At 40.2% G+C, this 23069-nt stretch overlaps 1 protein-coding gene across 3 annotated transcripts; it reads left to right on the top strand.

Moving 5' to 3' along the window:
• Positions 1–252: 252 nt before the first annotated feature.
• Positions 253–21756, top strand: PCF11 (PCF11 cleavage and polyadenylation factor subunit). 3 transcript variants are annotated; one of them, XM_027884467.1, is made up of 17 exons: positions 256–503; positions 5312–5437; positions 7720–7908; positions 8283–8474; positions 9646–10754; positions 11019–11208; positions 11283–11916; positions 12004–12603; positions 12685–13481; positions 14808–14895; positions 15605–15724; positions 16252–16360; positions 17529–17712; positions 18128–18283; positions 19346–19438; positions 20004–20039; positions 20633–21756. In XM_027884467.1, exons 1-17 carry the CDS (start codon positions 315–317, stop codon positions 20843–20845), a joined length of 5025 nt encoding a protein of 1674 aa, XP_027740268.1. In that variant the 5' UTR covers positions 256–314; the 3' UTR covers positions 20846–21756. The 3 variants fall into 3 exon arrangements, with proteins under 3 accessions (XP_027740267.1, XP_027740266.1, XP_027740268.1); XM_027884466.1 differs by having other exon boundaries at positions 253–503; positions 12004–13481; positions 16255–16360; XM_027884465.1 differs by having other exon boundaries at positions 255–503; positions 12004–13481.
• Positions 21757–23069: the final 1313 nt, after the last annotated feature.

Here is a 23069-nt window from a genome sequence, read left to right on the forward strand (position 1 = left end):
CGGCCGGCGAACAAAAGAGGCCCTCCAAGGCGCTGGCCCCTCTCCCGAGCACAATTTCACATGACGCAACGGCTGCGGGAAGCGGTTCGCGAGCCGTGCCCGCCGCCGCCATTTTGTGAGCGCCGAGACTGAGCCGGCGGCGGCCGGAGGAGCGGCGGCACCGGCAGCGCAGCCAGCGGGAGTCGCGGCGCGGAGGATGCGGTAGAGGAGCCCAGCGGCGGCAGCGGCGGGGGGGCGGCATCGGCATCGCTCGGCAGCGGGGGATCGCGGGGAGGGGGCTGTCGGTCGGTGGGTCGGGTCCTGGTCCGAGCAGCATGTCGGCCCCGGAGAGCAACGCTGGCAGCAGCGAGGCCCGGGAGGACGCGTGCCGCGACTACCAGTCGTCGCTGGAGGACCTGACGTTCAACAGCAAGCCGCACATCAACATGCTGACCATCCTGGCCGAGGAGAACGTGCCCTTCGCCAAGGACATCGTCTCCCTGATCGAGGCGCAAATCGCCAAGGTTTTTATATTCCACCGACTACTACTCCTACCTATACTGCTGGGGGGACCGGCCGGGGCAGTGGGATAGGGCGGCCTGGGGGAGGCCATCGGCAGAGCGGGGAGAGGAGGACAGGGGGACACAGCGGAGCCGGGAGGGGGGACAGGCAAGAGGGCCGGAGGGCCGGGAAATGGAGCGAGAGAGGGAGAAGCTCGGGCGGAGGCCAGCGATGGGGTGGGAATGGCGGGGCTTGGGCGGCGAGGGGGGATCGGAAGGTAGTGCCGGGGGGGTTGCTGATAGTGAGGGAGCGAGTAGGGAGAGGATTTGGGCAGAGCTGGGGGTGCCGGAGGCTCGGATGGGTCCAGGAGGCAGGGGGTCTCCGTGGGGGAAGCAGGCGGAAGAGGGAATCCTCTCCCAGCTGGGATTAGGGTGCACGGGGCGAGGCGGCGGGGAGCTGGGGGGGCTCCTTCTTTCACCACTGAACTTAAAGCTTCTGCTTCTACTGCCCCATCGCATAGGGAGCAGGGGACTCGAGGGAGGGGAGCAGCCCCCACACCACCCTGTTGGGAGTAGGGAAGGGCTGGGGACTCGTCCCAGGAGAAGCTGTGAGAGAGGGAGCGCGGCTCGCAGTGCGAGCCCCGTGTAAATAGCAGGCACAACATGGCGGCCCGGCAGTGACTGGGCAGCTGCACCTCCGCACCCTGGGAGATGGGTTTTCCCCCTATATGGAGCCGGGATTCGGTGGCCGAATCTGGTGGCTTAACCCTTGGATCTAGGCGATTTGGACAGTAGGTGGTTGTTGCAGTCATTATAGAGGGCCTGAGCCGGGAGATCTCATGGAGGGTTGGGTTTTTCTTGGGGGGATAGTTTTAAAGGGAAATGAGGTTAAGTTTATAGAAGCAAATTGTCCGTTTCTGAAGGGCTAGATATAGTGACTTTTAAGTATCAGTTAAGGCCATTTTCCCATTGCGGTCCCTGTGAGAGATTAATTGGGGGGTCGGGGGCACCCTTATTCTATAGAAAAGTTTGTGGGTCATCTTCTCCGGATAGAGAAGTGTGTGTGGTGGTGCTGGTGGTGGGGGGTGTTGTTTTGCTCTTACTGATTAGAGAAAATTCTGGGGGCTTGGGATAATCTGTTTGGCTTTCAGGTGATCTGTGCCCCGAGTAACGCTAATGTTGTGTGCATATTTAATATATTTTGGCTAGAGAAGTTTATTGATTGAGGATGGGGAAGAAGAAATTGTCCCTGACTGTAGAAACTGCAGCAGCCTGTAGGATCCTAACATGGCGTCTGAAAGGCACATGATATAAAAAGGGAAAGAGGAGGCTCCCTCTGAGCCCAGCCCAGGCAGTTGCTGACATCAGTCAGCCACTACACATGGATGGGGGTTTACAGCACCTTTTTAATGAGCATTTTGTAAGAAAAGGGTTCTTCTTTCAATCCCCCATAGTGCCAGCGACCCCTCCCTCGTTGTTTCCCTTGCTCCCTCTGATCTCAGGTGTTAAAAGGCTTTTTTCCTTTGGCTTTAAATCGTGGTTTATAATGGTGAGAATTGTACTACCTAATGATGGGGGAGGGAAGGATCTCTTAAGTTACTTAATCTGTCTTTCTATCAACGCAGGATGTCTTTTTAGTATGCCACAGACCTCTTCCAGTCTAGTTTTAAATGCTGCCAGTGGCTGAGTTTTGCCATTCCTTGGGGAGGTGACCTCATAATCTAATAGCTCTCACCATTATATCTCCTAAAGGGCAGTGGATGTGTATAAAATAATTTGTGATGAATAACAATGCTGTCATTTTTTTTTTTCCATTTCTGGGTGATTTAGAACCTGCCCTGAAGTGTGGTTTTTTTTTTTTTAAAGATGTCTTAAAACCTGTATCAATGGTTAGTTATGCCTAGTTATTGTTTGTGACTGTAGCTTATTCAAGGCAAGTTTTTAGTTGTTTCTGGGAAAGTGATCTCCTTTACTAAGCCACTTTTTAAAAAGTGTTGCCTGGAGACAGTTTGTTTAGTGTAAAACTTGAGTGGTCTGCTTTACAATTAAATAAATGGTTCTGAAATGTGTGACTGGTATTATAAAATTTGTAAATAAAAAGTGTGAAATATGTATTTGTCTTTTTATTTACCACTGTATAGTGCAGAATTTATTTCAAAGACCCATTTTGTATACAAAGTTTTTTTTTAAACAAATTTTTGCACAAGCTTGTGACTTGGGGTTCAATTGCCAGATATTATTTTAAAACTTGAAATCTTCTAGGAAACTAATAAAAAAGAGCCACACATTTCCAACAATAGCTTTCCTATGTTATTTGAAGGAACAGTGGGAGTTTTGTAATGAAGTCTTTAATATTATGCTGATGAGTTCAGAGTTAGTGTTCTTCTGCGTTCTGGTGATTATGCGGCGCCTCCCTGCCTTTTGATTAGTGTCCTGCGGGATCTTTCTTGTTAGAGGGTGTTGCATAGAGCTCCTGAAAACAAAATGCTTTCCAGTCTGGGATTCCCTTTTGTGGCTATTGAAATACATGCTAGATACCTTGACATAATAAACACTTCCAGAAGAGAAGACTTAAATATTCCAACCGTATTTAAGTCACAGTGCTTATGGTGGTGACGCCTGAATAGCTTACATTTGAAGCAGGGGACAATGCTAAGCTTTTAATTCTGCGTATAGTTTGAAGTAGGCTTCCTTAGTAGATTATGGTACTTCCGTGTATAATTGTTTTTAACAGTCTGATGCAGGGTGAAGGGGACAGTTAAACTTCTTTCTAGTGCTTTTGCTACTAATCATTCCCCAGCATCTCGGACTTGAAGCTTAGCTGAGTGCTATGAGCTACTCCCGTACATGGGTGAAATGGAAGAGGATAAAATATCCTGTGAGTAGCCGTCAGGCATAGGTACTTCTGAGAAAGGTCTTTGTGTCCCTAACACGGCTGACTAAAAGTCAGAAATGGTGCACTGTCATTTTTTTCATAAAGGCAGGCATTCAGAACTGGAGTAGTGTTTTTAATGTGCCATTGTGCAGACTACTTCAAAGAAGAAACCAGTATTCCACAGACATTTTAAATAGCTCCAGACCCACAGCCTTTGATTTCTGAGACTAGAGCAATGCCTTTTTTTCTAACACTTGAATTATTAGGTTGTTAACAGATGAGTATGATGTCACAGTGTAAGATTGGCTTTCAATGTGCTGCACTTAGTTTTACCTAACTTAACTGATTTTTCTGTTGTTATATGTATGAAATGCACCACCTGTCTCTTTTCTGCCTTTTTTCCAATCTGCTCAAAGGCGGTGCACCCCCTGTGTCCCTTAACTAACACGGAGTCCTGCCCTCTTCGATAATAAGTTTCAGGTTATGGTAAATTAACGCAACTTTAGGAGTGAGGAACACTGTGATTTGCCCATGTAAAATACTGTTGAGTGGGTACCCTTCTGTGAACCACCTCAAAAGGGAAGGAATTAAATCTAAAATAGTGCTGTTCTACACAATTTTCTGGATAATGGGGCTGCAGAGTAGGGGTGTTGTTAATTAACCTAGTAACCTATCCTGTTTAAGATGAGCAGTATGTGAAACTGTTCTGGTTTTATCCTTATGGATGGTGATTGGGACTTGAAGTATTACAAATGAATGGTCTTCTAAGGGGGTCCTGGGCAACACACACAGCTTGTGTTGTGTTCCATGTTGTCCTCTTCAGCGAGTCTACGTACTTGCTGATGTTTTCTGTGCCTTCTCCTTTGTGAGAGCCACTGGTAGGCATTAAAATCACTTTATTGGTCCAGTAGAGCTTTCTGTGCATTAGAAGTGGCTGTAGCAGTCCAGGGTCACCACACCTCTACTGCACAAATTTGCTTTGAGTTTTGAAAAAAGATTTTAAAAAAACCCAAACAACCAAACCCGAGCCTCCGCTTGTAACAAAGATGTGTCCAGAGTTTGAAGACTCCCTTCTGTGGAAATGGTGATTGCAGTTCCTGAGCTAGTCTGTGCACTGACCTGGTCGACTACGATTGAGTTTTGCCTGGACTGGGAACTCTGTTCTGACTGCATCTTTGCATGCATTCTGGAACTCTGAACCGTCGCCATCTGCAAGTGCTGAGAGAATGGGACTCCTGGATTACAGTGAAATAGCTGCGACCGGTTCTGCGTATAGTTTAAGAAAAGACTGCGATACTCTACGTATATTCTACAGCTACAAAAGTTCACTAATTTGGGCTATTTGCCAGAAGTCTAATTTGTGTTCTTCGAAATCCAGAAAAACACATCCAGGAGGTTTTAATTATAAACAGTTTTTTAGAAGTTCCTTGAAGTGCTAACGATGGTTTCCTGCTTAGTTACTTTCTCGAGTGGAAGGTTACACTCGGTACAGTAGTGGCAATACTGTCTCGGGGGCTGCTTTTTTCCTCTTTTTTTTTTTTCCTTTTTCCAACGCTTTGTTATGCAAACAAAATAACCTTAGGGGTTCCTTTTTTTTTTTTTTTTTTTTTTTTTTTTTTTTTTTTTTTTTTTTTTTTTTTTTTTTTTTTTTTTTTTTTTTTTTTTTTTTTTTTTTTTTTTTTTTTTTTTTTTTTTTTTTTTTTTTTTTTTTTTTTTTTTTTTTTTTTTTTTTTTTTTTTTTTTTTTGTGGTAGACCCACTGCATTATACTTTGAACTGAGTGTCCCTTTTTCAGATTAAATTTTTGTATAAACAAAAAATCCCACCAAATCCCTTGGTGTTTATAGTGGCAACCAAAAAGAGAGGTGTGTATTTCTGGGATTGGTAATCCCTTTATTTGAAAAGGTTAAAATATGTTTTTGTTGTACTAAACTTCTCAGTTTCTTTTATTACTCCAGGCTCCTGCGTCAGAGAAGCTTCCTGTTATGTACCTAATGGATTCCATTGTCAAGAATGTGGGAAGAGAGTATCTCACTGCATTTACTAAAAACCTAGTTGCAACATTTATTTGTGTATTTGAAAAGGTATATACATTTTCCGAAAAGTACTGTATTCTAAGCAAAACTTGTTCCTGGTAAAATAAATACATGCTTTCAGGTTTGGGTTTTCTTGGGTGATAAACTAAATTGATTGGTTTTTATAAATCTCAGTACTGTATACTATGAATGATTCGTTTTGCTGTTAAGCATGTAAATTACACGTTAGCTGAAAGATGCAAAGCATTACTTAATTTGGTTTATAAACATCTGTAATTTTCCTGTCCAGGCAAGATTTTACTAATGGTATTTTGGTTATCAATTGCTTACCTGGATGGACTTTACAAAAAGTAATAATAATGTATAGACCAATTAATTATGGATTGCTTGTTTATTTTTAAGATAGTTAATAGTCTTTCTGCCAGGGATAGACTGAGAATCAGTTTCTTGTGGATTTCTCAAAGCTGCTCTCTCCTATAGTTAGATTTGTCTGATTTACATAATTCACATTGTGCAGGATGAGTGCTTAAACTGAAGAGTGAGTAGTACTGATACCTGGTTCTCTCTTACTGGTCTGAAAAAAATGCTGGGGGTGTGTGGGGGAAGGGTCTTAGAATACATGACTATGTTATACTATAAATAGGTGTTTTAATTTCATTTAACACTGAAAGCTGCTGCTATATGTTTTAATTTTGGCTCCTTATCTTTAAACCCAGGGAAGTAATTGTGCATATTCCTCACTGAAAAACTCGAAGTCTAGGTTTTGAAAGGCTGGATTTAAATGGGTTTAAGTTGGATCAGAAAGCAAGGGTTAACTTCTGTGCTTTGCTGTATAAGAAAGTGGCATCTCATAGAAGTGAGATGGAGTTTTTGCATATTTATCATTACATAATCAGCAAGGATCTGAGATCGCAGTATGCTTTATATATGGTTTTCAGATGTAAAGTGCATGATAAAGTAAGGAATAGATTGTTGTCATAACTGTGGAAGACATATAAACTCCTTTGTGTAGAGTAGAGAGGTAGATTTACTTCTTTTTTCAGTATTAAATTATGAATGCTATTATCCTGAATTGCGTTTAATGTTGCAGCTGAGTGACACTCTGGATAATAACTAATCTTCAGAGTTTTATATGTTAACACTCTATTAAGCTAACTAAAGCTATTTAATGTATACTAAATGAATGTGTAAAGTGGCAATCATTTCTAATAGCTTAGTTGTTCATGTTAAAATGTGTAAGTAGAATTCCAGCACAGATATTGTTAGAAATTTCGTTTTATCAGTAAATGGTCACTAAGGTATCATTAGACACTTGATGAACTCAGAAACTTCGTGTGCAGTCATTTCTGCACCTTTTTGCAGTGAACTTCATACTCATTAAAAATTGTTTGAAGGCATACTTCAATTACTAATTATGAATTATTTTTATTGAAGTTCCTGCTCTTCCCTAGAAGAATCTCCAAACTTTCCAGACTATTCTACATCTTGCTGTAACATCCTAAAAATAAAACTTCAGCAAAAATTATCTACATAGGCAATACTTAAAGATTGAATTGGGATTTTGACATTAAGACAGCTGCATGTATTTTGTCCTCTAATGTTTTTCATTTATTGTTTATTGAACTACTCAAATTATGAGATTAACTAAATTTTGCTTTACTGTAAAATTGTAAATTAGCTGTCATGACATAATCCAAATCTGGTTATTTGTGAAGAGAGAAAATGGGCCTCTGCTCCTACGAGTATGCTTCATCTGTGACTTGTAGATGGGTCTAATTTTGCAGCTGAACTGAAATAATAATTACCTTCATTTTAGCTACTACCCCTTCTATTTCATTTGTTAAAAAAAAATCCTTCAGTGACTAAACAGCTGAGTAAAACACCTTTTCTCTTCAGAGTTTGTTTTTTCTTGATTTGTTTGTCATTGTCATACTCCATTCAGCACAAACACTTGAATAATGTGATGTCTCAAAAGGCTGTTGCCTTTCAATATTTTTGTTACTGTATTTTTTTCCACAGAAATTGGGCCAGTAAAATGAGAATTTTGCTAATGGAAAAGTTGAAAGAAAATTCTCAGAGAATGGTAATACACAATAAAACATTCAAATGGCCTTGAAACAACAATCCACATTTGAGCGTCTGTTACTGATCCCATTGGTAGAGATGTATGGTCTGCACCAGTTACAAATTCTATGTAGCAAGTTCAATATGTTAAAATGGCAAACTGTTGATAGATATAGGAAATGAATGAAATCTTAAGTTCTACAGAAAAGTTAAAGAAATTGTTCTATATTAACTTAACAAGCCATAGAATTGTTTTATTGTTTTAGGTGGATGAAAATACTAGGAAAAGTTTATTTAAATTACGCTCCACATGGGATGATATTTTTCCTTTGAAGAAACTATATGCACTTGATGTCAGAGTCAACTCATTAGATCCTGCCTGGCCAATTAAACCTCTGCCCCCAAATGTGAATACTTCTAGCATCCATGTGAATCCTAAGTTTTTAAATAAATCGGTAAGTTTTTCTGCCTGCTGTAAGAACAGATGGTAATACGTGTGGTTTTCATTGTTTGTATGCTACTTTTTGACAATTTAGTATATTAAGAATAAAGTACCTGGCCTTTTTAGACAGGTAAGAGAAATTTATGAATTCAGAATATTTGAAGGGTTTATTTTTTTAATTTCAAAATGATATTCTAGGTTTTGGAACATTGATGAATTTGTTAAGTGACATACACCTGTCACAGCAAGCAAATTGTAGTATGGCAAAAAAATGCCAATTATAACTGCTATACAAACTAAGTTCCAGATCATGATAACACTGAAAGAAGATGGGTTTAGTTGATTTCATCAGGATTTTAAATTTAACTTTTTAAATTCTGTTTTTAGCCAGAGGAATCTACTGCACCTACCTCTGCTGTCACTTCTGGTGCCTCTACTCCTCCAGCTGTTCCTGAAATACAAAAGAATTTGACACAGGAGCAACTGATCAGGCAGCAATTGCTTGCAAAGCAAAAGCAGTTGTTAGAACTTCAGCAAAAAAAACTAGAGCTGGAGCTGGAACAGACTAAAGCACAGTTGGTGAGTAGGATAGTTGATGAAAATTTCATAGTTGGGTCTCAGTTTCTTTTGGACAGTATTTGGCTGTACTGGTAAGTACAGCATATTGTTTTTTCCTCGTATTAGGCAAGTGTAGCAGTTTTGGGACTGCTAGAGCAATGCAAGGTGATCAGGGGTTCCTGAACTGTTTTTGCTTCCCTAAACCCTTAAGAATTACACTTTCAGGTTAAAAAAAAAAAGTGAAATTTTTCTAGTTTTGTTTCTAACTTCTCTTCAAAATGATAACTGTGGTCCTCATCTTTCACCTCTTCTTGTGTCTCACAGCAAGCCTGGCTTTTTCAAATATATTTGCTCTTTAAAAACAAAGGAGCCTGTTGTAAATAAAGTGAGTTTCCTCACTAGGTCAGGTTGGTTTGATGCTGTCATATAAAGATGGTGGGTAAATTGTATTGTTTTACATTCTTAGTTGAAAGTCCTTCTATGTTGACAGTTGACAATACCAAAATAAAGCATGTTTGAAGTGTAGAAGTCTGAAAATAGGATACTTGGCAGTTGAGTTGCCTAGAGCATGTGGTTTATATAGAAAAGCTAATGCTGTAATTAGAACATGTGCCTAAGTTACATATTTTGCAATATTGATTTTGTATTACTGATCTTGCATTGTATTTGAATTTGATCTTTTGTAACGATACCGCATTATTTTAACGCTTTAACGTTTTCTCTTTAATGCAATCTCTTCACTTATGACCAGTGACAGGACTCAAGGAAACGGCATGAAGCTAAGTTAGGGGAGGTTTAGGTTAGATATCAGGAAACGGTTTTTCACCAAATGGTGCCTGAGCACTGGAAAAGGGTCCACAGGGAAGTGGTCACAGCACCAAGCCTGTCTGAGTTTGAGAAGCGTTTGGACAACACTGAGGCACATGGTGTGATTCTTGGGGTGTCCTTTGCAGGGCCAGGAGTTGGATTCTGATGAGTCCCTTTCAACTCAGCATATTCTGTGACTCTGTGATTTAATGTATAATAATAATGATCCGTTAATTAGTGGTTAATGGGTTATTTTCAGTTAAATGGCTGGATCTCATAACTTCCAAAACATTGCTATTGCAGTTTTGTATTTGAGGCAGAATATGAGCGCCTCTGGGTAGGAGTTGTGGCATGCATATTAATGCTGGATTTTTTCCAATTTCAGGCTGTATCTCTTAGTGTTCAGCAGGGATCATCTACTATAGCTTCAGTTCCAGCAGCTTCCAAACAACATATGTCTCCCACACCTCATATGACAGTTAAACCGCCTCATCAGACTGCTGTGCAATCTGAAAAAAACAGACCATCCCCAAGTCCTCCACTTCATGATATCAAAATTGTAAACAGGGATCCTCGACTTAATAGGATGGGTCAACATTCTTCACATACTAAAGATCAATCTCATAGGAAAGAATTTTCACCGAATGTGACCAGCCAGTCTGATACCAAGGCAAACAAAACAGCACAAGGTGAAAAGCAGAACTCTACAAAGTCAGAAAAATCAAAAGCAAGTGAAAAAACACAGAAGAAAGAACTTGACCAATCCAAAGCAAAATCTAAATCACCATCCCCTTTGAAAAATAAGCTACCCGATACTAAAGATAGTAAAAGTCAGGAATGTGAAAGCACTAAAGTGTCTGACATTAGTAAGCGGGATCCAAGGCTGAAAAGACATCTTCAAGACAAGTCAGAGGGCAAAGAAGAGGAGGTCAAAGAAAAGAGGAGAAGTACAGAGAAAAAGGAAAAAGAGGAGCATAAAATGGGTGAACACAGACCAGTGGGGAGCAGAAATAAAGTGATTAACGGTGCAGTTCAGAAACAAGACATGAGTACAGAGGAATCAGAAAAACAGGGTGGAAAACAGGGAAGATCAAGTAGTAGAAAACGGTCACGATCACGCTCTCCTAAGGCACGGTCACCATCTACACATTCTCCAAAAAGAAGAGAGAGGAGATCACCTAAAAGAAGACTTAGGAGTTTATCTCCTACTTCATCAACTCCTAAAATTGGCAAGATACGTCAGATAGGCCCTAAGCCGTCTCATGTTGAAGAAAGCACACAAGCAGCAAGAGATGAAAGAAGTTCTAGTAAGAGAAATGTTAAGCAAGAGGTGCGAGATCCAAGGAGAGTGAAAAAAGCCCAAGAGGAAAGACCACAAGAAACAGCCACCCAGCATTCTGCAAAAGCTTCTCCAGATCCAAAGGAGAATGCAGAAAACTGGCAAGGGTCCAAATCAGGCAAGAGGTGGAAATCTGGTTGGGAAGAAAATAAAAAGTAAGTTACTATCTTTTAAACAACTTCTGTGTGAAGTCAGTGGAAATTCTCCTGTTGGCTTCAGAATAGTTGGCCTTGGGAGGCAGTGTTCAGATTGTTAAAACTGATAAGTTGTTTAACTTGTTTCTGCTGGTGAAATCTGGAAATGATTCATACTTAGATTCTGAGGTGATAGTGATGTTTTGCCATGATCAGTTCTAGTAGGAATTTAACAGTTATGTTCTGAATAAAGACATAATCAATATTTTGCATTCTTGCTTTCAGCTCACAGCAGAATGATGAACACCAAGCACTTGGTAAATCCCCTCACCAAAGACACAGGGAAAACTGGCCTGCTGGTAAAGGAATTTTATCACCCCGAGCACCAAAGCAGCAGCACCGTTTAAGCGTGGATGCCAATTTACAGATTCCCAAGGAATTGACATCTGCAAGCAAGAGAGAATTACTTAAGAAGGTATATAGAAGTGTTCCAGGTATGGTTTTCTTTTCTTTCTTTTTGGAAGTCTAAACTTTAACTTTATGTTATAGGCAAACGACCGCTTAACATCTGGTGAAATAACACAAGATGAGTTCCTCGTGGTAGCTCATCAGATCCGACAGCTGTTCCAGTATCAGGAAGGAAAGCACAGATGTAATGTCTGGGATAGCCCTACAGAGGAAAAATGTGGTTTGAAAAAGAAACCTCTTTTATCAGATGCAGAATTAACATATTATGAACATAAAGCTAAACTAAAAAGGACACAAGTTCAGCATTCACTGTCAAGGCTTGATCTGTTGGATCCTGAAGATATTTTGGATTATCATGTACCTGATGCATTGCTTTCTGGAATAGAATGTGAGCAAGCAAAAGCCAAGCGTGGAGTACAGTTTGACAGAAAAGAACCATTTGCAGAACGATCAAGGAGACACTCTCCTGTAAGTGGCACTACGAGGCCTTTTGCTGATAACCTGTCACCACTTGAGAGTCGACGAAGACTTGAAGAACAGCGTGCTACTAAAGGAGCAAGAGGTTCCGATCCTTATGACAGCTGGGCAGAATCAGATGAATTTAGAGATGCTCTCAGGCAACAGGGGAAAAGCACAGCAGACTTCCAGAAAATCGATGGAGATGCACTTTGCAGGTTTGATAATCGTGAAGAAAGACAGCTTCTTGGGCAAGCTGGTATGTGACTTTGCTTTATTTTATATTTGTTAAGTAATTGGCAACATTTTAGTGTGTGGCTATCTGACTTTTTCTGGGTTATTTTAGGTGTTCGAGAGGAACCAAGATCACCGTTCAGTGAACGTTTCAAAAGAGCTAGGTATGAAGATCCAGAGAAAGCACCATTTCCAGACAGTCCAGGATCTAGATTTGGAGGTATTGAAGCAAAGCAGAGGATAAGTGCATTAATGGAAGACAGACCTCTCTTTGATGGCTCACCTAGACCAGCTGCTGCAAGGGTTGGAGTAGATGGACAAGGAAGTCCTTTTGTTGACGGTCCTGCTGCTGGTTCAAGTTCCAGAATTGATGGGCCACCTGGACAGGCTGCTATGAGATTTGAGGGGCCTTTGGTGGGGGCAGGTGCATCTCAGTTTGATGGACCACTGGCAGGAGCAGGAGGAGCTGGAGCCCTGAGATTTGATGGGCCACCAGGGCAGCTGGCAGGGGCCCTGAGGTTTGAAGGACCCCCAGGACAGGTTGGTGGAGGAGGTCCTCTGAGATTTGAGGGACCTCTTGGGCCTCTGAGGTTTGAGGGGCCTGCAGGGCAGCCTGTAGGTGGTCCTAGATTTGAAGGATCTGGAGTTGGTCTCAGGTTTGAGGGTCCACGTGGTCAGCCTTCAGGTGGTCTCAGGTTTGAGGGACCTCATGGTCAACCTATGGGGCCTCGGGGTCAGCCAGGGGGTGGTCTCAGGTTTGAGGGACCCCATGGTCAGCCCTTGGGGCCTCATGGTCAACCAGGGGGTGGCCTCAGGTTTGATGGGCCACATTTACAGCCATTGGGGCCCCATGGACAACCTGGAGGTGGCCTCAGATTTGAGGGTCCACATGGTCAGCCTATGGGGCCACATGGACCGTCAGGTGGTGGGCTCAGATTTGAAGGGCCACATGGGCCATCGGGTGGTGGGCTGAGATTGGATGGACCACATGGTCAGCCAGGTCTAGGTCCTAGGTTGATTGATGGACCGGTGCACCAGGGAGCTGGTGGACTTAGATTTGATGGTCCTTTGGGTCGGGCCGGTCCGAGATTTGATGGCTGTCATGCAGCTGGATTTGATGGTCAGCCTGGACAGCTGTCTCTCCTGCAAAGATTTGATGGAATTCATGGACAGCCTGGTCCAAGACTGGGACCTGGTCAACAGGCACAAGCAAGATTTGAAACAGCCATACCTCAAAGATTTGATGGACCTCACCAGCCAGCCTCTAGATTTGACTTGCCCCTTGGCCTTCAAGGTGCACGTTTTGAAAATGTAGCTAACCATCCTGCCTCAAGACTAGAAATGTCACCATATGGACAAGGTGGTCCTTTTGTTGAACATCCTGGCCAGGGCTACAATGGACCAGCTCATGGAATGCAGTTCCAGAGACCTGATATATTTGATGGTTCGCCTGGACCAAATTTCAATGGGCCAGCTGGCCCAGGAGCACAGAACTTCCCACTGAGAGCAGCTGGACATTACTTTGATGAAAAAGGTCTTCAGGGTCCTCAATATGGAAATTTCAATAATATGCCAATGGGAAGTAATCAGGTAAGAACTGATTGCATTAAATAGTTTGCTTGCAGAAGTATTTTTGTGTAGACAATTAGCGGTTTTTCTTCCTCTGAAAATTGATTGTTTTCCTGAAGAGCTGGCAGGCTGGAGCCAGTTTCAAGGTAAAAACGTCATTAGGTGATTTAAGAAGGACATGCATTGCTATGTTTTAAGAATATTTTTTTTAAGAACTAAACAAGTGGATGTTTGCACTCACTTCATAGTTGAGAATATGACAGTGAAGTTAAAATTTTTTACATGAAAACAAAACCAGGTAATTGGAAGCCTTTGTTGTTTCCATTAGACTTCAATAAAAGTGAGTTCTATATAAAGCATGAAAGATAATGAATATACATGATTAATTTTTCTAAGAGGTGTGAAATCAGAATGAATCTGTTGTCTTTTTGCAGCTATTAGCACTGTTGACAAACCAGTTTTAAATAAATACCTGTAACTTGGGGGAATTGAGAGAGATAAGGCCATTGTTGAACGTTTTTGTTCAACTTCATTGTTGTCTTAAAATTATCTCAGCACCAGCTTGCTTCATCAGTTCAGTTGTCTTTGCTGTTGCCTGTTGGAAGTGCTCTCTTCTAAAGGGGAAAGTGATACTTCACACTGGTGAACATGATGTCATTTCTTTCAGTAGATTAGAGATTTTAAAGAGCATTTTTTCATTTAGGGGATAAAAATCGAACATGAAGAGTTAATTGATTGTACAAAAGCAGATAATGTCTTGCAGACCTATAATGGGATAAAATTCTAAACAGTTCATAAAAGGAGAAAGCAGATGCTTGGGAAAAAAAAAAACCAAAACATTTTTATTACAAGTGTGTTATAAAAACTTATTCTATCTAAAGTGTAGTGTAGCTCGTGTGCTGAAAAGTCTTGCTTTCAAGATGTCATTAGTGGATGCTGGTTCAGTTCTTAGATGAGAATTAGTCATGGCATTTGTTATTAGACATTTACTGGTTCCTTGAATTTCTTTTGAGTTTTGGTGAAAAAGAGCAATTTAAAAGGAAGCGCTGTTTTTTGAAAATGTGACTGAAGGCTCAGTAATTAGAAGAAAGGGGGTGTGGGGAGGGGGGGTTGCAATGTTAGGCAAAATGAGGATGTGTTCTGAAATTTTCCTAGTGGAAAATGAAAATGTGGGAAATATTATGTAGTAGTTTGTGGACCTTTCAGTACCAAACTGACATGATTCACTCCTGAAGGAGTTTAATATATGTAAAATTATTGAGAAACATCTAGAAGTTAATAATAAAATGAAAAAAGTAAGTTTATAACTGCATTATTATACAAATACTTACATGTTTACTTTCACAGGTTTCTCTCATGTCTGCTCAACCAGGACCTTATGGCCAAGGTCAGCAGTATTTGCCAAATCCTGGAAGTTTTGTCCAGAACCCTGCAGGTGTGTTACAATATAATTCCTTATATTTCTTTTGGATTGTTCTGTTTGGTGGTGACCTGGTGTGCTAGGTCTGTGTGGGCTAAGGAAAGCCTCCTCTTGGTGGCCCTAGGTGTGGTTTCTGTAGCACCTTCATGTCTAAAGGGATTTCTCTCAAACACTGAAGGCTTTTGTTAGTTTTCATTAACCATGTGGTTTTGATATATAGTTCTGCTGAAAAAAACCTACCACATGGTTGGTCTGTTTTTCTGGAAGGTACCAGTCTGTAGGTCTGGCTGAATTTGCCAGAGTTTGCAAACATCACCAGTGTACGTGTGGCTAGTAATGAAAAGTTTCTAAAACGTCATAAATGGTTAAAGTATGTGATGAAGTAGATTGATTTTCATGAAATATTTAGGCATAAAATGAGGACAATACTGCATTTTAATGAGCACTGTCCAGTAGATACCTCTGTATGTGTAACCGGCTTAGACAGCACTTCAGAACAGATTATGAAGGATGCTGTTGCAAGAGAAAAAATTAGCCAAATGCTAGACATAAAAGCAGAGGGAGTTGATAAACAATTAAAAAAACCCCAACAACAACAAAAAAAAACCAACACGGAAGAAATGAGAAGCAACAGAAAAATTGTGTTGTGAAATACACTGATGAAAGTGAAGTCAATTTCTGATGCTAACCTTTTGCCTCCTTGAATGTTGGTGTTTTTCCCCAGGAGCCCTTCCACATTCGTATCCTGATAACCATCTGGGACAGCTTGATGTCAATGAATTGTTTGCTAAACTGCTGAAAACAGGGATCCTCAAATTATCAAAAACTGATTCCACTTCAGCACGTATGTAGATTCATTATGGTCTAACTATTCAGTTTATCCAGCTCCAGTATAAATCTAAGTATATGAACTACTGTGAACTCCTGCGGGTTTTTTAAGCAGAACTTTATTTTTGGGAAGGAATTTAATACGTGTGATGGAGTAAATGTGTAGTATCTTATTTTATTTGTACACTTCAGCTATACAGACCAGTCAGTTTTGTCTTTGGTTCTGTGCCTTAGTAACTTGTTCTTGATTATAATCAGGTTCTTTTCAGCTTCTGAAATATTTCTGTGTCTCTGAGGACTGAATTTCAGTGCCAAAGACTAAGGTGAAATACTGTTTTCCTAAATTGAAACTCTGACTTGGTTTCTTCTATGCTTTTTTAAAACAATGATAGAACACGACTGACTTAGCTCTTGCACACCTGTGCTTTAACATAGTTAGATTGTATGTATTAGTATTTGGATAAAAGTAACTTTCCGGAGCACATAATTTTTTTCTGATGATGTACACAAGTTTTGATAAAATAATATCTTTATGCTTTCTAGAAGCGAATGAAACATCAGCCCAGCCAGCTGCTGAAGAAGAAGATGATGATCAGAATGAAGATCAAAATGTTCCAGACCTCACTAACTTCATAGTTGAAGAACTTAGACAGTGCGTATAGCAGAATCAGTTAACACTGAGAATAACAACATGGCACCATATAGATAGTTTATCCAAGACAGTTGAAAGCTTTTAAAAGATTATCTGCTACTTTGTGATTAGGCGGACCTGCATTATTAAATGTCAGCCTTGTAGAATTTTAAAAAAGGAAAAAGAGGGAAAATTAACATGGGAAATTTTACACAAAAGTGCATGTTATTACTTCAGGTTATATGTACTGAAGCCCATATCTTGGGCTGCATCTAAAGATGTGTGACAAGGAGGTCAAGGGGGAGGGGATTCTTATCTTCTATTCTGCTCTGGTGAGAGCCCACATGGAGTGCTGCATCCAGCTCTGGGGTCCCCAGATAAGGACATGGGCCTGTTGGGAGTGAGCCCAGAGGAGGGCCACCAAGATGATAAGAGGGCTGGAGCACCTCTGCTATGAAGACAGGCTGAGAGAGTTGGGGTTGTTCAGCCTGGAGAAAAGAAGGCTCTGGGAAGACCTTATTGCAGCCTTCCAGTACCTAAGGGGGCTACAAGAAAAGCTGGAGAGGGGACTTTTCAAAAGGGCCTGTAGTGATAGGACAAGGGGGAATGGCCTTAAGCTGAAGGAGAACAGATTTACAGTAAATATTAGGAAGAAATTCTTTACTGAGAGGGTGGTGAGGTCCTGGAATAGGTTGCCTGGAGAAGCAGTGGCTGCTGCATCCCTGGAAGTGTTTAAGGCCATGTTGGTTGGGGCCCTGAGCAGTCTTGTCTAGTTGAAGGTGTGCATGCTTATGGCAGGGAGAGCTTGGAATTAGATGATCTTTAAGGTCTTCCAACTCAAAGCATTCTATGATTCTAATTTTACCACTTTTATGGTAGCTCGTAAAGCTGAACCACATGCAGGCATTACTATTTATGCACCTTTAGCTTAGAAAAGCTAGTAGGCATGAAAACACTTAACACGTTTCTCTTGAATCATTAATAAGAACCCATTGGTTGATTTTTGAATGTTTAAGTTGATGGTGCTATGAAATTCAGCAAAAATGTAGTCATACTGCGTACTTTAACCTTGCGGCAGATTCATGCTTTCCCCTTACTGCTGGAGACAAATGAAGCAATTTACTGATAAACTTCTTACCTCTCTCTTTTTAAATAAATGTTAAGACCTTTTTTTATCTCTTTTTTGTAGGCGTTATGATAGCGTTATAAATCGACTGTACACTGGAATTCAATGTTACTCATGCGGAATGAGATTCACTACTTCACAGACAGATGTTTATGCAGATCATTTGGATTGGCATTATCGCCAGAATAGGACAGAAAAAGATGTTAGCAGAAAAATTACACACCGGAGATGGTACTACAGTTTAACAGTAAGTCATGCAGTATTCCTGTTGATAAATTACAGGCTGTAATGTTTTACTTTGTATATGGTGTAGAGTTGCAGCTGAAATTTACATCGTCACACGAGTTGGCCTGTGGTAAACAGTCATGTCTTAGATACTTCAAGTAGTCCGCAAATGCCCGTCAGAATACAAAAGGCAATTGTATGATGCACAATGAACAGTTTGAGGCTGTTTATTGCACTGTTTTCATTCCACTGAGGATGGAATGGAATTTAAAGGATAGTGGATTTTTTGGAAAAAGCTTTTTTGAAGTATAGCATTGTCAGAAAGCATGCACTGTGCTAATGCTGCATGTTTAGGAGCATTGCAGTTTTAACAAAGTAAGATTGATTAAATATGATACTTTGAGATGTCTGAGTGTGAATGAAAACTTTTTCCTTAGGACTGGATTGAGTTTGAAGAAATAGCAGATCTAGAGGAACGTGCTAAAAGCCAGTTCTTTGAAAAAGCTCATGAAGAGGTTGTGTTGAAGACACAAGAAGCTGCAAAAGAGAAGGAGTTTCAGAGTGTCCCGGCTGGACCAGCTGGAGCAGTTGAGGTAAGTTTCAGCTTGCCTTTATCAGTTCTGATACCAAGAGTCATCTGGTGCTTCAAAGGCGTGTACTGGATTCTTCTTACCGTATGTAGATTGAAATCTTGTTCTTGGGCTTTTGTGCAGCCACCCCACAGATTGTGTATTTGTGTATGTAATGGTTTCTTCCGAGGGCAGATAGTATTATAAATCACCTGTAGGTAAAAAAAAAATCTACACCCACTGGCATTTTGTGGTTTTGGCAAAACTGGAACAGGTAAAGTGTGTTAATTTGCTGAGTGTTTCCATAGTAAAAATAAGTAGAGCAAGCAATTTTTCCTTTGATGGTCCTTCATCATTTAAGTAATTACTGAGTTAATGGGGTTTTGATACTTTCACACAGAAATTTCTTCTTTGGTAGAAGATGGGCATTAGGAGAAAGAAATACCACAATATTAAAGTAACCAGTAGAGCGTTTTGGCTCTGTTTTTGTAGATGAATTGGTGTACTAATCAAATACAAACGCTGTTAAAATTACAATTCAGTTTTACATGCTGAGTCTCTAAGAAACTAGCTATCAAGTCATGAAGGCCTTTGTTTTAATTTGAAAAGGTGCTTTGTTTTCCAAGGTATTTTTCACAGAAGTACTAAAAATGTTAGTACTTCATCTAAAAGTTTTGCCTTTTTTGACTTGAGTTGCAGGTTAAGGGGAAGAGAGAAGATAATGCCGTAGATAAAATTAATTAAATCTCTGTAGTGGATTGTCTTACATGACAGTAACACAGCATTAGATTGTTAGAAAGTGCTTTGCAGACTTCCTAGCTAAAAAGGCAAAGCTTACCTTTCTCAAGTGACAAGAGTATTCAGGACCAGATGGTGATTGTTGCTCTGTCTGCAGACCATACTCAATTTTTAATTAGGGTTTTCTAAAGTGATTTTTAAAGTGTGGAGAGAAGATTATGTTCTAATCCTAATGTATTTATCTTAATTAAAAAGAGCCTTATTTGACTCTTACTAGGTTCTTGAAGTTCATGTGTTCAGTAAATTGCAATAACCTCATTTATCTCTGCTACTCCAATGATTTTTCAGAGCTGTGAAATTTGCCAAGAACAATTTGAACAATATTGGGATGAGGAAGAGGAAGAGTGGCACCTGAAGAATGCTATCAGAGTAGATGAAAAGGTAATATGATCTTATTTACATCTGATACTAATTTATAGTAAAAAAATCCAAAGAAATACGGATAAAAAAGAAAAAAAGGGAGGTCAAGTGCTCTTTTTCTTCTGAAGGATTCCCATTGTAGTTTTTCCTGGCCTCAAAGTACATAGATATCTCAGCCTTCAGAAGTGCCTGAAGTCCTGGTATGGACTCAATAGTCCTGGTGTTGTTAGTATGGGCTCACTAGCCTTCCCTTACCCTGCAGAGCTAAAGGAAAAATGGATGTCTTTATGCATGGTTATAGGTATTGGTTCAGTTATTTCTGTATGCAGCTGTACACAAATAATTTCCAGTACTCACCAGGCTTCTCTAATTTACAGCATTTACCAGGCTTCTGTATGATAACTTTTCCTAAATAAACATCACAAAATCTTTTCCCAGGTGTTTTTAACATCATACTTGGCCTGCTCAGACCACAGTTTTTCTAGATGAATTGTGTGTTAATGTGTAATTGACATATTCTGTTCATTACCAGTGATATTGCTATAATTTATATTTATGTATTTAAAGAGATAATTTTTTTTTTCAGATTTACCATCCATCTTGTTACGAAGATTATCAAAATGTAAGTGAATCCTTCTTCATACTTTCTGAGGCATTTTGTTTTCACTTTGCTTGAATCTCTGACTTTGCTGGGAGCAAATGTGTTCAGTGTACTGCCCATTTTTCATGCCTAAGACTTGGAGGCCTTGGGTGTGGCAAGTTTATAATACAGAATTAGCTAAGATGCGTTTCTAGTTGCGACGTACCATGACAGCTTGTGTGCCATAAAGCAAAGCCATGGTTTGATGGATTTATTGTCGAGTAACATGCGTAGTCTTAGAAATTTGTAAAAATCAAGTAGCTGGGTGTTGGGGTGTGTGATATTTTTAATGCTTTGGGAATTAGAGTTACCCTGAGGGCACATAGAAGGGAACACTTCATGGTAATGTGTTAAGCATTTCATTGCTTCTTGGTGTTAACTTTTCAAAGGAATTGGAAAAAAAGCAATGCTATTCAAAAAATAAATTTGTTTTCTTAGGAACTCAGTAAAGCAGAAGTTCAGCTTTTGAGTGCCTGTCCATCAACCTGTTTGCATTTTGAAAAATGGCAAAGGGGATAAAAAGCTAAAAATTGTCATTTTAATGTGCTAATGCTGTGTTGACTTTAACTTTGCAGACATCATCATTCGACTGCACACCATCTCCCAGCAAGACTCCTTCAGAAAATCCACTAAATATAATGTTGGACATTGTTAAACAAGAAACAGAAGAGTCCTGTGACTCACCTAAAATCAAAGAAGAACCTGATGACACCCCTCCTCCTGCCTGTGCAGAAGAGAGCACACCTGCATCTACAGATATAAAAACAGAACCTGAGGAATCTGTTTAAATAAACTGAGGTATGAATTTTTTTTTTTTTTTTACAGAAGAGCTGCTGTGTTAATTCTGGAAGGCAAATACTTTTTATATGAATAAAAATGTCCAACTGAGGCAGGGCCTCAACTACTGTTTGGTTAATAAATACATTTTTGTATTTGAAATTTCTTACTGCCTGCACAGTTTCAGGTGTCATTGTGTGAAAGTTCTGTAGATGCGTGAAAATTTAATGGTATATGTAAAAATGTAAAATTTTCATTTGTTGAAATGTAAATTATAAATAAAAGATATTTTTGCTATATATGGAGTGTAATGTTTATGCACACCATCAAATGAAGCGTGTGTTTCTGTACTTTTTTCAGTTTAAAATTAATTAAAATGAATTTTTGCCTAATATTCAGAAAAATGAAAGCAAGTCTCTTCCTTCAGTTATCTGATAGGTGGGTTATCAAGGGAAGGAGCTTCTCAGACAGACAAGCCTGGATTTCTTGTCTTTTTAAACTTATTTGAACAAACTTAAATATCCAGATGTTTCAAAAAACAATTACAACAACATCAAAATAATAATAATAAAAAAAGTCACAAGAAGACAGTTCTGGGTATAAAGGGAAAATTTAACAAACCAACTGGAGTGCTTGATTGTGGTGAATACAAGTGCCAACAAAAAAAATTAACAAACCAGGATGCCTGGTAGTTAAGACATTTTTAATGATTTTTTTTTCCATTAGTCAAACACATAAATTTAAGAAAGCTGAACACTTTTCTTTACGTTACAGGGGGGAATGAATGTAAGAATGCTCATTTGAAACATGGTTAACATTTTCTTTTTTGTTGCTTATTATGACTGAACTTAGATGGTAAACCAGATATCCTGAGATGTTAATATTTCTTAAGTGTTATAAATAAAATTAAGCATAGATTTGAGTGTGAGTCTCTTTCTTTCAATGGGTCTGTTTGGCTGGTACATTTTTGGGATTGGAAATAATCATAGTTGTGTGTTTTAGGACAGTATGCATTTGTTTCATTCACTCTGCTAGGCAAAGTGCATATTTTTAAAGCTGCTGGGAGCGAGGCAGATGTACTAAGAGATCAGTGTCACAAGTCTTAGTGTGTTACTCAATTCCTAGTGTGTTACTCTTGCAGTAGGAATACTTGGGAGTCAGAATTCTTAGTGCATGATATGAGTAGAAATAATCAGTATAGGAGATGTGATTGGCTGCAAAAACTTCTTCCCATGTTCACGCTCAGGCTTCAAGCAGTTTTTAAGATGCAAATAGTACTTTGACTCTTGTATTAAGGTTGTAGCTGTAGTGAGTGCGCCCTGTTCTAGGGACCAGCCTTAAAAGTGCTATTCAATTAGAGACAGTCCAGAGGAACAAAAGTACATGGTGATGGATCAGGGTTATGTTAGTCCTGAGGGTGGTGTATGTGGCTGCAAGCTGTGCTGTGGGGAATTTACTCGTGTTCTTTGTTGCAGCTTCTTCCCGGAGCAGGGATGCAGCCTGGCCCACTGGCCCAAATGACACTTTATGTCCTGAAATAGTGTAAACTTCTCCTAAATCACACCAATTGAAGTTTAGAGGAGACTGAGCAAAGATGTCTTTAACTATGTACAAGGCTGTTAAAGGGGAAAATTATTCTGTCTACTAGAGATTAAACAAAAAAGAGACCTATATGTTGCAGCAAGAGGCTTTATGACAACTCTCTAATGACAAGGATAATTAGGCTCTAAATGTAACTCCCTTGGACCATGTAGTTGCCACTGCACACCTGTAAATCTGACTAGGACAGGCTCATCTTGCCTCCAAGCAGAATTCTGGAAATGCAGGGTCCTTTTTGTCCCATCAAAGGAACTCAGCTTCCTTCCAGGCACCTGCTGATTTTGGCTAAGGGAACTGAGGAGCAGGCTTGTCATTGTAGGGAAAAAAATTAAGAAGGGGATTAAAGATACAGCTTGACTGGAGGCCGATCACGGAGCGGGGAGAGCACAAACTGGTTAACTACACCTTGGTCAGGGCATCTCGGGGTGGTTCAGAGATGAGAACTGGTACTTGTTACGCTTCTCCCTGGGGAATGCCCTGAAGGCAGTAGCCCAGGGCTGCCTGGAGGTGCAGAAAGCCACCACTCTGCGGCTACAGCCATGCACAGGCAGCTGCTCCCTGCCCGCGGCTCCGCGGCCACCCCTCTCCTGCCCCGCCCGCCATTTTCCTCCCGCGGTAGGGGAGGGGAAGGAAAGG

The sequence above is a fragment of the Empidonax traillii genome, unplaced genomic scaffold (genome assembly GCF_003031625.1).
Source record: "Empidonax traillii isolate 1590-97213 ecotype Southwest subspecies unplaced genomic scaffold, ASM303162v1 scaffold146:size911690, whole genome shotgun sequence".
Lineage (NCBI taxonomy): Eukaryota > Metazoa > Chordata > Aves > Passeriformes > Tyrannidae > Empidonax > Empidonax traillii.